The sequence below is a fragment of the Ranitomeya variabilis genome, chromosome 3 (genome assembly GCF_051348905.1).
Source record: "Ranitomeya variabilis isolate aRanVar5 chromosome 3, aRanVar5.hap1, whole genome shotgun sequence".
In the NCBI taxonomy this organism is placed as follows: domain Eukaryota; kingdom Metazoa; phylum Chordata; class Amphibia; order Anura; family Dendrobatidae; genus Ranitomeya; species Ranitomeya variabilis.
Window position 1 is genome coordinate 11,334,776 of NC_135234.1, and position 17,171 is coordinate 11,351,946.

The window sequence follows — 17,171 nt, forward strand, 5'->3', positions numbered from 1 at the left end:
CGCTGCCCTCTCCTCTGGTCTCGCCAGCACCATCGCTGCCCTCTCCCCTGGTCTCGCCAGCACCATCGCTGCCCTCTCCCCTGGTCTCTCCAGCACCATCGCTGCCCTCTCCCCTGGTCTCTCCAGCACCATCGCTGCCCTCTCCTCTGGTCTCGCCAGCACCATCGCTGCCCTCTCCCCTGGTCTCGCCAGCACCATCGCTGCCCTCTCCCCTGGTCTCTCCAGCACCATCGCTGCCCTCTCCCCTGGTCTCTCCAGCACCATCGCTGCCCTCTCCTCTGGTCTTGCCAGCACCATCGCTGCCCTCTCCTCTGGTCTCGCCAGCACCATCGCTGCCCTCTCCCCTGGTCTCTCCAGCACCATCGCTGCCCTCTCCCCTGGTCTCTGCAGCACCATCGCTGCCCTCTCCCCTGGTCTCTGCAGCACCATCGCTGCCCTCTCCCCTGGTCTCTGCAGCACCATCGCTGCCCTCTCCCCTGGTCTTGCCAGCACCATCGCTGCCCTCTCCCCTGGTCTCTCCAGCACCATCGCTGCCCTCTCCCCTGGTCTCTCCAGCACCATCGCTGCCCTCTCTCCTGGTCTCTCCAGCACCATCGCTGCCCTCTCCCCTGGTCTCTCCAGCACCATCACTGCCCTCTCCTCTGGTCTTGCCAGCACCATCGCTGCCCTCTCCTCTGGTCTCGCCAGCACCATCGCTGCCCTCTCCTCTGGTCTCGCCAGCACCATCGCTGCCCTCTCCCCTGGTCTCGCCAGCACCATCGCTGCCCTCTCCCCTGGTCTCTCCAGCACCATCGCTGCCCTCTCCCCTGGTCTCGCCAGCACCATCGCTGCCCTCTCCCCTAGTCTTGCCAGCACCATCGCTGCCCTTTCCCCTGGTTTTGCCAGCACCATCGCTGTCCCTGGTTTCGCCTCCACTTCTGCAGTCGGGCAGCTCATGACACTACATCTGTACCTGTGGCGGTGTGAGTCTGGGACACGGGGTAGATCCGCTCCATGCCCAGGCCCTGGCAGAAGCTCTTCTCCCGCTGCAGAGGGTACACCACCTTGGTCATGGCGTTGGTGATCCGCTTCCACTCCAGGATGAGTCCGGGCAGAGGATGCAGCGGCTTCAACTTCTCCAAAACGTCCTGGGAAGGAAGAAAATCATTGCTGGAGCGAAGCCCTGAGTGCTGGGGAGCCGCGACGGAGGAGATGAGGAGGGTGATGGTACCTTTGTGGTGCTGAACTGCTTGCTGAGCCGGACTCTGTTCCCATTCAACGCCGGCCGTCTGGTGTAGCCCAGCGTCTTCTTGTTCCCGGGACCCTTCAGGTCGCCATTGGGGGGCAGTTTAAGTTCAATGAACAGAACCTGAAAAAGGGCAAATGAATCCGGAGACACGGCACCGACTCATTACCTGTCCCATACTCCGGTCACACCCAGAGCTGCATTCACAGATGACCGCTCAACCTTCAGCAGGGAGGATAACATATCACAGCAGAATATTGCCCGCAGCTCTGGAGGTGACTGGAGGATAAGACAGGATGTAAGAGCAGCATAGGAAGTGCAGCTCTGGAGGTGACTGGAGGATAAGACATGACGTAACAGCAGAATAGTTACTACAGCTCTGGAGGTGACTGGAGGATAAGACACGATGTAACAGCAGAATAGTGAGTGCAGCTCTGGAGGTGACTGTAGATGTGATGTATTAGCAGGGTTGTACAGGACTGTATGGCGCTGATCTGTCTCGGTACCTGGGCGACGTCATCAGGGCTGGTGAGGGAGAAGCTGTGGCCGGCGAGCTGGTACGCCTGGGCCTCGATCTCGCTCAGCTTCGCTTGCATGATGTGTTTCTGGGTCTCGCACTCCTCTGTACTGAAGCCGATGCCATTCAGCTCCAGCAGAGCCAGGCAGTAATGTGTGGGCATCTCCACCCCGCTGAAGACCCCTGCAGGACAGTGCAGACATCAGCCCCAGACCCCCTGCAGGACAGAGCAGACGCCGGCCCCGGCCCCGGACCCCCTGCAGGACAGAGCAGACACCGGCTCCGTACCCCTTACAGGACAGAGCAAACACCGGCCCCGGACCCCTTACAGGACAGAGCAGACGCCGGCCCCGGACCCCTTACAGGACAGAGCAGACGCTTGCCCCGGACCCCTTACAGGACAGAGCAGACACCGGCCCCGTACCCCTTACAGGACAGAGCAGACGCTTGCCCCGGACCCCTTACAGGACAGAGCAGACGCCGGCCCCGGACCCCTTACAGGACAGAGCAGACGCCGGCCCCGGACCCCCTTACAGGACAGAGCAGACACCGGCCCCGTACCCCTTACAGGACAGAGCAGACGCTTGCCCCGGACCCCTTACAGGACAGAGCAGACGCCGGCCCCGGACCCCTTACAGGACAGAGCAGACGCCAGCCCCGTACCCCTTACAGGACAGAGCAGACGCCGGCCCCGGACCCCCTTACAGGACAGAGCAGACGCCGGCCCCGGACCCCTTACAGGACAGAGCAGACGCCGGCCCCGGACCCCTTACAGGACAGAGCAGACGCCGGCCCCGGACCCCTTACAGGACAGAGCAGACGCTTGCCCCGGACCCCTTACAGGACAGAGCAGACGTCGGCCCTGGACCCCCTTACAGGACAGAGCAGACGCCGGCCCCGGACCCCCTTACAGGACAGAGCAGACGCCGGCCCCGGACCCCCTTACAGGACAGAGCAGACGCCGGCCCCGGACCCCCTTACAGGACAGAGCAGACGCCGGTCCCGGACCCCCTTACAGGACAGAGCAGACGCCGGTCCCGGACCCCCTTACAGGACAGAGCAGACGCCGGCCCCGGACCCCCTTACAGGACAGAGCAGACGCCGGCCCCGGACCCCCTTACAGGACAGAGCAGACGCCGGCCCCGGACCCCCTTACAGGACAAAGCAGACGCCGGTCCCGGACCCCTTACAGGACAGAGCAGACGCCGGCCCCGGACCCCCTTACAGGACAGAGCAGACGCCGGCCCCGGACCCCCTTACAGGACAGAGCAGACGCCGGCCCCGGACCCCCTTACAGGACAGAGCAGACGCCGGCCCCGGACCCCCTTACAGGACAAAGCAGACGCCGGTCCCGGACCCCTTACAGGACAGAGCAGACGCCGGCCCCGGACCCCCTTACAGGACAGAGCAGACGCCGGCCCCGGACCCCCTTACAGGACAGAGCAGACGCCGGCCCCGGACCCCCTTACAGGACAGAGCAGACGCCGGCCCCGGACCCCCTTACAGGACAGAGCAGACGCCGGCCCCGGACCCCTTACAGGACAGAGCAGACGCCGGCCCCGGACCCCCTTACAGGACAGAGCAGACGCCGGCCCCGGACCCCCTTACAGGACAGAGCAGACGCCGGCCCCGGACCCCCTGCAGGACAGAGCAGACGCCGGCCCTGTACCCCTTACAAGACAGAGCAGACGCCGGCCCCGGACCCCTTACAGGACAGAGCAGACCCCGGCCCCGAACCCCTTACAAGACAGAGCAGACGCCGGCCCCGGACCCCCTTACAGGACAGAGCAGACGCCGGCCCTGTACCCCTTACAAGACAGAGCAGACGCCGGCCCCGGACCCCTTACAGGACAGAGCAGACCCCGGCCCCGAACCCCTTACAAGACAGAGCAGACGCCGGCCCCGGACCCCCAGGGCTCAGGATCTCGTACCTCGCAGATTCTCCTTCTCCAGTAATCCGTGTAACGTGCCCATGATGCTATAGACGAGGACGCTCTCTATGGCGGCCCGGTACCGTCCGGATTGGTCACTGCTGGCACTGAGGCCCAGGCTCTGCACGCCCTGACCACTGCTTACCCCGTCCAGCAGGGGGAGCTCCTGTGGGAGGAAGTTGGCTGCCATGTTGTGAAGTGTTCGCTCCTTGGAGCTTGGATCTAGTAACCAGCAAGCAACCTGCAAAACAAGACCAAAAAGTAAGTGACCCCCAGAAATCACACAGCAGCCATGTCTGACGACCCCCAAGTCCAGTCCATCCTGTCCATACAGCTCTGGATGTGACTAGAGCAGAAGACACACAACTTATGTAATGATCTGATTATGGCGGCTGATTATCGCTCCGGCCTCCGCTGATGAGATGACATTATCGCTCCGGCCTCCGCTGATGAGATGACATTATCGCTCCGGCCTCCGCTGATGAGATGACATTATCGCCACCTGACGCGGCTGCTGGTTAATTGTCAGGAGTTAATTACCTGCGGATTTTCATCTCCTGCCTCTGATGATAATCTGATCACTGATAAGCAGCTCAGACATAATCCTGAAATGAATCCAGAGAGCCGGCGCCGCTCGTCCTTGGGGATGAAACGCCCGAGGCGACAACAGGGGAAAGTCGACAACACCTCCACAGAGGAAGGAACAATAAAAAAAAGCAGCAAAAGTTTCGACATCCAGTAGGACGGTCCTTAAATCACAGGTGCGGTCGCCTTCTCCTTTAACGCAATGCTTTACTACAGAAGCAGCGCCACCAATGTCCCGGGGCTGCGGGTGTTATTAAAGCTCAGCCACATTCACTCAGTGCAGCGGTAACAGAACAGATGTGGCGCTGATCCTGCAAAAATCACAATACATTTTTAAAATAATTAACCCCTTTAAGAGAAACGACAGCCAACATCAGCTGTTTTGTACATTACCCTCTAATACACAGCTAGGCCCCCCGCGTCTCCTGACACGGCTCAGCCCTTTCGTCTCTTTACATGGATCAGCCCCCACGTCTCCTTGGGCCTCACCCCAATATAAGACAGCCCCCATGTCTCTGTGCACAGCACATCCCATAAGTCTCTGTACATGGCGCAGCCCCTTACCCCAGTACTCGGCGCAGCCTCCACATCTCCGTACACAGCACAGCCCCATGTCTCTATACACAATGCAGCCCCTGTGGCGTAGTCCATATTTCAGGATGTACACGGGACTTGGAGGTCGTTTACGGAGAGGACATAGAAAATCTGCTACCTTTGGGTCCTGGAAGTGTCCAGTAATGGAGGCCCCGCAGCTCATCACCAGCACCTTGTACTGCTCAATGAAGTTATACATGATGACCTCTGGGCGATGCATCTGCTGCAATGTGGACTGCAGAGACAGCAGCCGCTGGCTGACGGACAAGTTCTGGTCCAGCGGAGGAGGGACCAGGCTGGAACTTATGTCTGTAACGAGAGGACCCCAGGGATTATAGACTCCTTCACCAGGTCACCAGGTTTTATACTCTGCACCGGTACCTGAGCCATCCTGCTGCCTCTGTAGGGAGAGGTAATAGGCGTCCTTTCCTCCCCAGCACACGGCCAGGCCCACGAGCAGCATGTCGCCCCAACCCGGGATGGAGAGGCCGTCATCTTCCTTGGCTTCTTCCTGTCGCGGTGACGGCACTAAAGTGTAACGGGAGGAGATACGGATTACATCACCAGCGCACACAGCAGCCGACCCCCATTACACTGAGACCACCATGAACCTACAGACCTTTCTTAAATCTCCCACCGATGCACGATCTGGACGAGGCCGACCTGGATCTCCGCTCACAGGCCAAGGATAGCGAGAACGACGTCTGGCTCCTCCATTCCTGCAGGAACGTCTGGAACAAGGCGAGGTCACTGGCCACATCAATGATGCTGAACCCCTGAGAGCTGCATGGAGGAACAGGCGAGGACGAGTCCTGGGACAACTGCAAGGAGAAGTCCTGGGCAATAATGGAGGCATCTCGGTTGTCCCCCGTCACCTCCACACCTTCCCCTCTTGACCCAAACATGTCGTCCACATCCTGCGACAGGAAGCTCAGGCTGCCCAACGAGTCCAGTCTTGGCCTCTTGATGCCAGATTTTATGGAGGACATGCCAATCACTCGTGACGTACAAGCACTCGGTGGAGTGGGGGGAACCAGCTCCAATCTGCTCTCAGGCCTGGAGTTGGGTTGTCGATCAGTATCCAAAGCCGTGTTTGGGGTAGAGATAAGGTGGGGGACATCTGAATAAGGAGGTTTGGCAACGGAAGGGAGCAGGACGCAGTCAGTATCTGGACATAGGGGTCTCTCCCTGCAGAAGGTCCGTGTGTCTTGCTTTGGGTCAGAACGGACATTGGTTGTGACATTCGGCCACTGATCTAAAATATCCTCCATTCCTTGCGTCAAGCTAAAACTGAGGTCGCCCCACTCTGACCCGATCTTCACTGTCTCCACGTCGTCCCCTTTTTCCACCGCGGTAGCCAAGAATTTTGTTTCTAATTTGGGGAGTTGTTCAACGTGATCTAGAACCTCGACCATCTGGAAGGAATCGAGCTGAGAGAACAGGATTGACCCTTCGTCGTATCTTATATCTCGCGGCTTCTCTTCAGGAGACTCAGTCTTTACCTTCTCGTCATCAGATGGAGGAGGAGGAGGAGGGTTGGGCTCCTCGGGTTTGGAGCCAAAATCTAGATCATCATTGAAGCTGTCGAATAGGAAGCTGCCACTCATGTTCAGGCTGCTGTCCGTCGCCTCGCTACAACCCTGACCCCGGTCTGAGGAGGAGTCTTGCTTTGGAAGACACATTTCGCGAGGGTTTGGACCATGCTCTTCGCTCTTCACCTGCGTTTGGCAGGACTGGAACAAGGCCTGAAGTTGTGTATCGCTGAGGGACAGGTCACCTTCTGCCGGCCGCTCGCTGGGGGGATCTGGTGACTTTTTTTCAGAATTTTCCACCTCATTTTTTATTTGTTCTGGATTTGGATCCTTCACATTCGCAGGTGTCTCTTTCAGACACGCCGAGATTGGCCCACCTGTGGGTAGAGCCTCTGACAGGGTCACCTCTGCGTCCTCCCCCTCTCTATTGCCTTTGGATGGCACATGCTGCAGAATTAACTTCTCTGTTTGGGTATCCAGCTGTAAACTGTCCTCGAAGGTCCTGGATGCCATGTAGAAGGCAGGAGAAAGACAGAGGACAGGTGAGGTGGCGAGGAACGCTGGAGGGCACACTGTAGATTCAGAAGCTTTGCTATTTTGGGGCTTTATCGCAGTGTTGTTGTGGATAATCTCAGGAACATCCCTAGTCACCGTGGAGGGAGCCTTGTGGTTGGGTTTTAGGGAAACATCGGACACTCGGGCATCAGGACAAGGCTGTATAGTTGGCATAGTGAACGTGGGTGCATCTGTACTCCCTCCTAATTCACCAACGGGCACATCATTTGCTGTAGGGACCCGGTCTCCGGCCTTCTCATCCTTTGATCGTGGATCTTCAACGAGCGGCCGGGCATCTGACACATCTTCCATATCTTCTTTACATGTAGTTGTGGCACCAGGAGCAGCATTGCCAAAGTGGCCGTCATCTGGGCATTTAATGGCCACACTCCGTGCCCCAGAAATTGTAGATTCGGCCCCAGTTCTCGGACTACTAATAGCCATCTCTTGGCTAATAACCCTTCCCGTCCTAAGACCCTTCCCTGAATTTTCCGAGATGTTCTCCTCATCCTTCACCACAATGCTTTCTGTGCTCAGCTCCCGGTGGCCGGCACATGTGGCCCGTGAGGATTGTGCATTATCAGCCGTCTCCAGTCTCCTCAGATCAGGAGCTGCGCTCTCTGTATTCAAGGAAGGGTTAATGTCCGAGGACGGGGGCTTCACTTGCTGCTCTGTGGAGGATTCAGAGCTCGTGTCCAGAGATGACCCAGACTCCATGGTAGTGTCTGGACTCCAGCGGATCCCCATCAGAGCCAGATCCTCCTTCAGCAGTTTCCGTGCCTCCTCCACGATGAGCTCCGCCGCCTCTCGCTCCGTCAGGCCTTTTTTCCCAGAAATCCAGATGCATCGAGCAGCACGGCGCTCCTGGGCGGCTTCCTCATCTTCATCTACAGCTCGGCGGGTGCTGAGGAAGAAAAGCAAGAAAGAAAAAAAAAAGAGAACTCAAAAACAAAAAATTACAAAAATCCACAGCTGCAATCACAATTCTGCTGTCCTCTTGGATAAAGCTCAGTTTTACCCCCTGCGGGTTCACATATTCCACCAGGATCAGAATTCCATACTATAAGCAAATAGCGTGGAGAATCTCAGCTGTGCTGCTCTCCAGGGGGATGTGGTGAATACAGAATTATGAATGCAGCTCTGGAGGTGACTGGAGTACAAGAGAAAGTAAACTGAGATCTATGAGGAAAAGTAAAACATTTATAAACTTAGAAAGTGGATTTAATTAGTAAAATAATGTTAATCGGAGGAGTCCGACACTCGCCAACCTCCGGGGAGCAATATGGCGGCTCACGCGTCTAATTAATCTCTCCAGCCAATAAGTGTTTTGTAAATCATGAAAATGAAATTCTGCAATTATCCTGGATTTGGAGATAATCCCCGGCAGATCAGGACGTGGAGAAACAGATTAACCGCGTCCCCCTGTTAATTATACGGCAGAAGAACGGCACGAGCTGCGCATCGGGGTCCTCGTCACCGACATACAGAAGGCTGGGACGAGATTATTAGAGAGGACCATCTGCAGCACTGAGCCGTGTCCCCCGTCACTGCCGTAGAGGGTACGCAGCTCTCATCAGAGGGATATAGCGCCAGCAGGACGTAAGAGCCGCCGCCGTGCACATCCCTGTCCCTGTAATTAAAACTTCCAGTTACAACAGCTGGAGATCTCCTGCGAGACACAATGCAGGAAACGGGGAGCAAGAGGAGAGCGGAATAATACCGACAGCCCCCGACACCGAGGACAAGAAGACCGACGGTGTAGAAACAGCACGAAAATTATTAATACTAAAGATATCCACAGACAACAATGTTATATCACTTACATTCCTGTACATAGGGGCAGTATTATAGTAGTTATATTTTGTACATAGGGGCAGTATTATAGTAGTTATATTCTTGTACATAGGGGCAGTATTATAGTAGTTATATTCTTGTACATAGGAGCAGTATTATAGTAGTTATATTCTTATACATAGGAGCAGTTTTATAGTAGTTATATTCTTGTACATAGGGGCAGTATTATAGTAGTTATATTCTTGTACATAGGGGCAGTATTATAGTAGTTATATTCTTGTACATAGGAGCAGTATTATAGTAGTTATATTCTTGTACATAGGGGCAGTATTACAGTAGTTATATTCTTGTACATAGGGGCAGTATTATAGTTGTCACGATTCACACCGTGACTGTCACCAATTGTCAAGATCCCTTAGCCGCTGCCTACAATATGTCACGGATTGGGGTGACTTTAGACCAACAGACGGCTATCACATGTGCAGGGGGGTTATCCTAGTTATCCCTCCACTGCCACAATGTGATGAAAAAAAACACACACGAGGTTATTGACCTCTTAGTTTACAGCAGGGGCTTATTTTAGGTATCCCACTGCTCTTCAATATACCATGAACTGCAGGGATTTGGGTCTATCCCGCTTACAGTTCCACTTAACACTTGCAGCTCTCTGGCGCCCCCCTTACTCTCAGGTCAGATTAGGTACTGCACCTGGGGTAATTAGTCGCCAGAAACGCTGCCTGCTATGTACTGGCTATTGGGTGCACTGCAGCGATGCGATAACTACTCCCACTCAGGCAGGAACAATAATTATCAAGCCGCAGTCGCTACAGGGACCCCCAAAAGCCGGCACACGGTCGCTGCCACCAGCTCCAATTGAACGGGTCTGGAGCCAACCCCCAAAATAGTAGCGTAATTCCCTTCAGAGACAGGGTACGTATTTAGAGCAGGAAGGACGAACTAGTATTAAATATGATACCCCATAAATGATTTTTAGGCAGTGTTTATAAAATATTTTACAAAGATGTTACAAATGAGACAATTGCAAATATGTACAAGGTAATTATGAAAATAAAAGGATTAAAGGAAGAAACGATAACACTCACATTTCTCAGATCATTGCATGGCAGTCAGCCAGACATCCCAGCTCATTGGATGTGCTGCTCAGGGCTCACAGGAAAAGAGAAGAAGAAGAAGAAGACTGAGCCGGGAGATCTGGCCACAACTTTATAATCTACAGTCTGTGACCTCACAGAAAGGGCTGGCTTTTCCAGATCCTCCTACCTTTCAGTCTGAGTAACTTGGATACAAATTGGTCTAATGCTTATAACTCCGTCCCAGTACATATCAGAGTCATATCACACCCAGCATAGAGCTTGTATTAACATGAGCTTTCTAAGGAGATCAAATATGTCCTATTATTTACAGAGCAATCCCTACTTCTTCCCCCGATGGAGTTAGGCGACTGTGTTTAGAGTGATGGGTAGATGCTTCGACGGAGATAAAGAATATGTATTTATCATTCCACTATCCTAAATAGTTTGTCTAATATCTCACAATAACCGAACAAAGGACCGCATGGTTCTAGAAGTTTCTCTAACTGTTAAAGCTGAGCACTTACTACTACAGGAACTGGGGGTCGTAAATGCCTTTCGTCAATAAAACTCACTTCCCCCATCTACATTGGCAAGCAAGCTCAACTCTGAAGCAAAAGTCAAGGGGGGCCTCCTAGCCCACATCCTGGGCTGACAAGAGCACTAAACTTATGATATTTCATACCATATCGTGACACCTCCCCCTTTTGGCGTGCGCTACGGCGGCAGGACCTCTCGGTATGCCTCCATGCGCACCTCCGTGGGTTCACCCTGGCGGGACAGTCCATCTGCCTTCCCATGCTCCCTGCCCGCTTTGTGTTCAATGGTGAAGTCAAATTGCTGAAGGGCAAGGCTCCAGCGTAGCAACCTGCCATTGGTTCCACACATGGTGCTTAGCCAGCGCAGAGGGTTGTGGTCGGTCACCACGGTGAAGGTGCGACCGTACAAGTAGGGCTGCAAACGCTGCAGGGCCCAGACTATGGCCAGGCACTCCTTCTCGATGGTGGAGTAGGCCACTTCCCTCGGCAAAAGTTTCCGGCTCAGGTACAACACGGGGTGCTCTTGGTCCTCCGAGTCAACCTGGCTGAGCACAGCACCAAGGCCAAACTCACTGGCGTCAGTCTGTACCAAGAACGGTCGACTGCTGTCGACGGCTTTCAACACAGGGGCGTTGCACAGTGCTGTTTTCAACGCCTGGAAGGCCCCCTCACAGCCATCTGTCCAGTTGACGATGTGGGGTAGCTTCTTCCTGGTGAGGTCCGTCAAAGGTTTTGCCAGGCTACTATAGTGCTGCACGAAGCGCCTATAGTACCCTGCAGTGCCCAGGAAGGACATCACCTGTTTCTTGTTCCTGGGAGTGGGCCAGTTCACGATCACGCCCACTTTGTCAGGCTCCGGTTTCAGGGTGCCTCCGCCTACCCGGTGCCCCAGGTAGTGGACCTCCCTCATGCCCATCTGGCACTTTCCCGGCTTGATAGTCAGTCCTGCTCGGTGAATTCGCCCGAGCACCTCCTCGAGATGCTGCAGGTGTTCATCCCAGGAGGGACTGAAGATGGCAATGTCATCTAAGTACGCCACTGCGTACTTCTCCAGTCCCTGAAGCAGGAGATTGACCATCCGCTGGAAAGTGGCAGGGGCATTCTTCATGCCGAAGGGCATGACCGTGGACTCGTACAGTCCAAAGGGTGTGATAAAGGCGGACTTCTCCTGCGCCTCGGGGCTCAGGGGAATCTGCCAGTATCCGCGACTCAGATCCATTATTGTCAGGTATTCTGCGCCAGCTAACTTCTCAAGCAGCTCCTCGATGCGCGGCATTGGGTGCGCGTCAGAGGCTGTAATGGCGTTGAGCCCCCTGTAGTCCACGCAGAACCGGGTGGTCCGGTCCTTCTTTGGCACGAGAACTACAGGTGAGGCCCACGCGCTCTTTGACCGTCGAATCACCCCCAGCTGTAACATCTCATCGATCTCCTGGCGCATAATCTGCTGCACCTGGTCAGAGATTCGATAGGGTGTTCGCCGTAGTGGGGCGTGATTCCCGGTGTCCACCTCGTGGACGGCTAACTCAGTCCGTCCAGGCCGGTTGGAGAACACGACCCGGAAGGGTTCCAGCATGGTTTGCAACTGCAACCGCTGTGGTTCATCTAGCGAGGCGCTTACCTCCACGTCCTCAATGGACCCATGGGCCTTGGCTTGGGCCAGCATGTCCAGGAGGGTGTCTTCCTCCCCTTCTTCGGGTGCGCTGCAGACCGGTAGGACGAAAGGTTCACGTTCGTGATGAGCCTTCATCATGTTGACGTGAAAGGCCTTTCGCCTACCCCGAGTGTGGTCAAGGGTGACCACGTAGGTAACCGGGTTGAGCTGTTGGTGGACGACGTACGGGCCGTCCCAGGCTGCCTGAAGCTTATCCGTTGGTACAGGAACCAGCACCCACACCTTTTGACCCACGTGGTAGGTCCGCTCCCGGGCGTTCTGGTCGTACCAGTGCTTCTGATCAGCCTGAGCCTGCGTCATGTTGTCATGCACCAACTGCGTCAAGGTCTGCATCTTGTCACGGAAGCGCATGACATACTCCACTATGGACACTTCAGAAGGGTTCGGCTCCTCTTCCCAGGATTCTCTTACCAACCCAAGGGGTCCCCGGACTCGCCTGCCGTACAGGAGCTCGAAGGGGGAGAACCCCGTCGAGGCCTGCGGAACCTCTCTGTAAGCGAATAGCAGGTGTGGGAGGTACCGCTCCCAGTCGCGCCCTTGTGTCTCAACCAGCATGCGTAGCATCTGTTTGAGGGTACCATTGAAGCGTTCACACAAGCCATTGGTCTGTGGGTGATACGCACTCGATACCAGGTGCTTCACCTGCATTTTCTTACAGAGAGCCTCCATTAGGTGAGACATAAATTGGGTCCCTCGATCAGTAAGCATTTCCCTGGGAAATCCTACACGTGAAAAGATGGCCAACAGGGCATCCGCCACCTTATCTGCCCTAATTGACGACAGAGCTACTGCCTCTGGGTACCGGGTAGCGTAGTCTACCACAGTAAGAATATATTGCTTTCCAGAGCTGCTGGTGACGGCCAGCGGGCCCACAATGTCCACCGCAATCCTCTGGAAAGGCTCCTCTATCACTGGCAAAGGGATCAGGGGAGCCTTAAGAGCAGGCCCCGCCTTCCCCACTCTTTGACAGGTGACACAGGAGCGGCAGTAGTTTGACACATCTGTCCCCATCTTAGGCCAATAGAAGTGTTGAGACAGCTGGGCCTTAGTTTTGCTGATACCCAAGTGTCCAGCTAGCGGGATCTCATGGGCAATCCGCAACAACTCACCCCGGAATTGCTGTGGGACGACCAGCTGTCTTTCCCTCAACCACTCCTTTTGTGATTCTCCGGGTACTGTCTCCCGGTACAACCTTCCTCCTTCCCAGAACACCTTCTCCTTATCAGTTTCAGAGAATGACGTCCCGGCGAGTTGTCTCAAACTCTCTAGGCTCGCATCTGTGTGCAGAGCGGCCTGAAACTCCTGGCTAGGGGAAGCCAGAAGCGACGTCAGGGTCCCTTCCCCACGGGAGCCCTCTGGGACCTGTTCTGGGTCCACCTCTGGTTCAGTCACACTGATGACTGAGGAGGGTCCGGAAGGCAGACAGGTATCTGCGTTCCGGGCACTCTGACTGCGGGTGACAGCAGCTATGTAGGCTGTCTCCCCGGGGATTTCTACAGACCCAACAGCCGACGCTGCTATGGGCTCTACCTCCCCATCCACCCCCATTACCTCAGGAGCATTGCTACTTATGGGCCAGTTACCTTCCTCGGTGGCACTGGTCAATTGCATGGCATCACCTTCCTCACGGTTCCCATGTATTTCCCCATTTCCGGTAGCACCGACACTTGCCCCTGCTAGGGGTTCCTCAGCCGTCTCACTCCGCAGAGCGACTTGGCTGAGCACTCCTGTACCTATGGACACATCAACTTTCATAGAAACAGCGTTATCAGGTACAGTTGGCACAGGTACAACATTTTCACCATCAATCCTAGGGAAAAAAGGGTTAACAGATGCATCATTACAAGATAAAGCATGGTCAGGTAACACATGCGATTTCCCATCATCATCATCATCATCATCACCAGGGTTAACTTTACCCTTATTAGCAGATTGGGGAGGGGTGTCAGGGACGTAGTATGCAAACAACCTCCCCAAATCAGTCCCCAACAAAACATCAGTGGGCAAATTATCAGACAGCCCCACTTCTTTCACCCCGCTCCCGGCTCCCCAATCAATAAAAACCCGGGCCATCGGTAAGGGACAGCTGATGCCCCCAATCCCAGTGACAGTTAGGGTTTTCCCCGGAATGATTTCTTCAGGGGCCGCCAGCTCGGGTCGGATGAGGGTTCGTTCAGCCCCGGTGTCCTTGAGGCCTGTAGCAACACGACCTCCCACAGTGACGGGCTGTACGTTGTCACACACCCTCCCAGCCACACCACCCACCAAAAGAACTGCTGCATTAGGCCCTGGGATGAGGAGTTCTTCTGCTTGGCTTGACATTGGTGACTGAGGTGTCCAGTCTGCCTGCAGCGGTAACACTGGCGAAGTTCGGTGGTAGGTCTGGTGCTGTTGGCCACGGGGACAGGACCTCTGGTGTGTTGGCTGGCAGGGGTACCGGCGTTGGCTGCAGGCTTACCCCCTCTCCAGCTGGTGGTGACTGGCTTCCACACTTCCGATCTACGGTTGGCCTCATAGGCATCGGCAATCTGCGCTGCTTTCGTCACATCGTTGGGTTCTCTGTCCATCACGAACTGTCGCACTTCAGTTGGGCAAAGACGGAAGAACTGGTCTTTGATCATCAGGTCTCGCAGCTGTGCAAAGGTGGTCACTGACAGTCCTTGGGTCCACTGGTCAAAGTGGGTCCCCAGTCTATGCACCACATCACTGTAACTGTCGTGTGGGCCACGTAGGAGGGTCCGAAACTTTTTACGGTACACCTCGGGTGTAAGCTGGTACTTGGCTATCAGAGCCTGCTTGATGGCCTCATAGTCACCATCTTGTTCTTGAGGGAGTGCAGCAAACGCCTCCAGAGCTTTTCCTCTCAGTCCTGGTGTCAGGTATCGTGCCCATTCTTGTGTAGGCAGCTGGTACTGTCTGCAGGCTTTCTCAAAGGCCCGCAGAAAAGTGTCCAAGTCCCCATCCTTTTCCATAACAGGAAAGTGGTCGGGCCGGGGCTTCGGTATCTGAGCGCTGCTGGGCTCACGACTTGACTGGGACGACCCCTGCATTTGCAGTTGGGCCATCTGCAGCTGGTACTCCCGCTGCGCTTGGGCCTCTCGCTCGGCTCGGGCCTCGGCTCGCTCCTGGTATTGCTGGATCAGCTGCAGACGTCGGTCCAGGTCATCTGCGGAGCATTGTTGCAGAACCAGCTGCAGGAGGTGGTCTGCACCCCCCTGGTTGCCAGTAGGGCCCGTATTCAGTGGTTGAACCTCTGCTGCAGCACCACGTTCGCTGGTGCTGGCATCTGCGGCCTCTGGGCTCTGTGAGTGGTCTAGAGCGGCTTCCCATTGCACCAGTTCAGCGACCATTTGAGTCTTGGTCATGCTCTGGGGGTTCAGGCCATGATACGTGCATATCCCAGCAAGAGTGTCTTTCTTCTGCTGGTTGTACCAGGCTTCTCCTTTCGTTGCCATGGTTGCCAAATAAAAGATAGGATAGAAAAACGAAGAAAAAGGGAAGGGATAATTACCAGTACACAATTGTCTCAAGACTAATAAACACTGAGTTCGTTCTCCAAACTTATTTGCGCAGAGTTCTCGCAAGAACTTTCTGCAAGTTTTTAGTGAGAGGAATGATTGCTCAAACCAAATCACTAATGCTCTAATATCCCACCGCCTTGCCACCAATATGTCACGATTCACACCGTGACTGTCACCAATTGTCAAGATCCCTTAGCCGCTGCCTACAATATGTCACGGATTGGGGTGACTTTAGACCAACAGACGGCTATCACATGTGCAGGGGGGTTATCCTAGTTATCCCTCCACTGCCACAATGTGATGAAAAAAAACACACACGAGGTTATTGACCTCTTAGTTTACAGCAGGGGCTTATTTTAGGTATCCCACTGCTCTTCAATATACCATGAACTGCAGGGATTTGGGTCTATCCCGCTTACAGTTCCACTTAACACTTGCAGCTCTCTGGCGCCCCCCTTACTCTCAGGTCAGATTAGGTACTGCACCTGGGGTAATTAGTCGCCAGAAACGCTGCCTGCTATGTACTGGCTATTGGGTGCACTGCAGCGATGCGATAACTACTCCCACTCAGGCAGGAACAATAATTATCAAGCCGCAGTCGCTACAGGGACCCCCAAAAGCCGGCACACGGTCGCTGCCACCAGCTCCAATTGAACGGGTCTGGAGCCAACCCCCAAAATAGTAGCGTAATTCCCTTCAGAGACAGGGTACGTATTTAGAGCAGGAAGGACGAACTAGTATTAAATATGATACCCCATAAATGATTTTTAGGCAGTGTTTATAAAATATTTTACAAAGATGTTACAAATGAGACAATTGCAAATATGTACAAGGTAATTATGAAAATAAAAGGATTAAAGGAAGAAACGATAACACTCACATTTCTCAGATCATTGCATGGCAGTCAGCCAGACATCCCAGCTCATTGGATGTGCTGCTCAGGGCTCACAGGAAAAGAGAAGAAGAAGAAGAAGAAGACTGAGCCGGGAGATCTGGCCACAACTTTATAATCTACAGTCTGTGACCTCACAGAAAGGGCTGGCTTTTCCAGATCCTCCTACCTTTCAGTCTGAGTAACTTGGATACAAATTGGTCTAATGCTTATAACTCCGTCCCAGTACATATCAGAGTCATATCACACCCAGCATAGAGCTTGTATTAACATGAGCTTTCTAAGGAGATCAAATATGTCCTATTATTTACAGAGCAATCCCTACTTCTTCCCCCGATGGAGTTAGGCGACTGTGTTTAGAGTGATGGGTAGATGCTTCGACGGAGATAAAGAATATGTATTTATCATTCCACTATCCTAAATAGTTTGTCTAATATCTCACAATAACCGAACAAAGGACCGCATGGTTCTAGAAGTTTCTCTAACTGTTAAAGCTGAGCACTTACTACTACAGGAACTGGGGGTCGTAAATGCCTTTCGTCAATAAAACTCACTTCCCCCATCTACATTGGCAAGCAAGCTCAACTCTGAAGCAAAAGTCAAGGGGGGCCTCCTAGCCCACATCCTGGGCTGACAAGAGCACTAAACTTATGATATTTCATACCATATCGTGACAATAGTAGTTATATTATTGTACATAGGGGCAGTATTATAGTAGTTATA

At 54.2% G+C, this 17,171-nt stretch overlaps 1 protein-coding gene across 2 annotated transcripts in view; it reads right to left on the minus strand.

Moving 5' to 3' along the window:
* POLQ (DNA polymerase theta) overlaps positions 1-17,171 on the minus strand; it is a 45,335-nt gene that overhangs the window by 5,898 nt on the left and 22,266 nt on the right. For both annotated transcript variants that reach the window (XM_077293639.1, XM_077293638.1), the window contains exons 17-23: positions 5,472-7,843; positions 5,234-5,380; positions 4,971-5,161; positions 3,674-3,914; positions 1,732-1,925; positions 1,211-1,348; positions 953-1,127 (exon numbers count right to left, since the gene is read on the minus strand). In XM_077293639.1, coding sequence (XP_077149754.1) covers positions 953-1,127; positions 1,211-1,348; positions 1,732-1,925; positions 3,674-3,914; positions 4,971-5,161; positions 5,234-5,380; positions 5,472-7,843 — 3,458 coding nt within the window. The remainder of the gene's footprint in view (positions 1-952; positions 1,128-1,210; positions 1,349-1,731; positions 1,926-3,673; positions 3,915-4,970; positions 5,162-5,233; positions 5,381-5,471; positions 7,844-17,171) is intronic.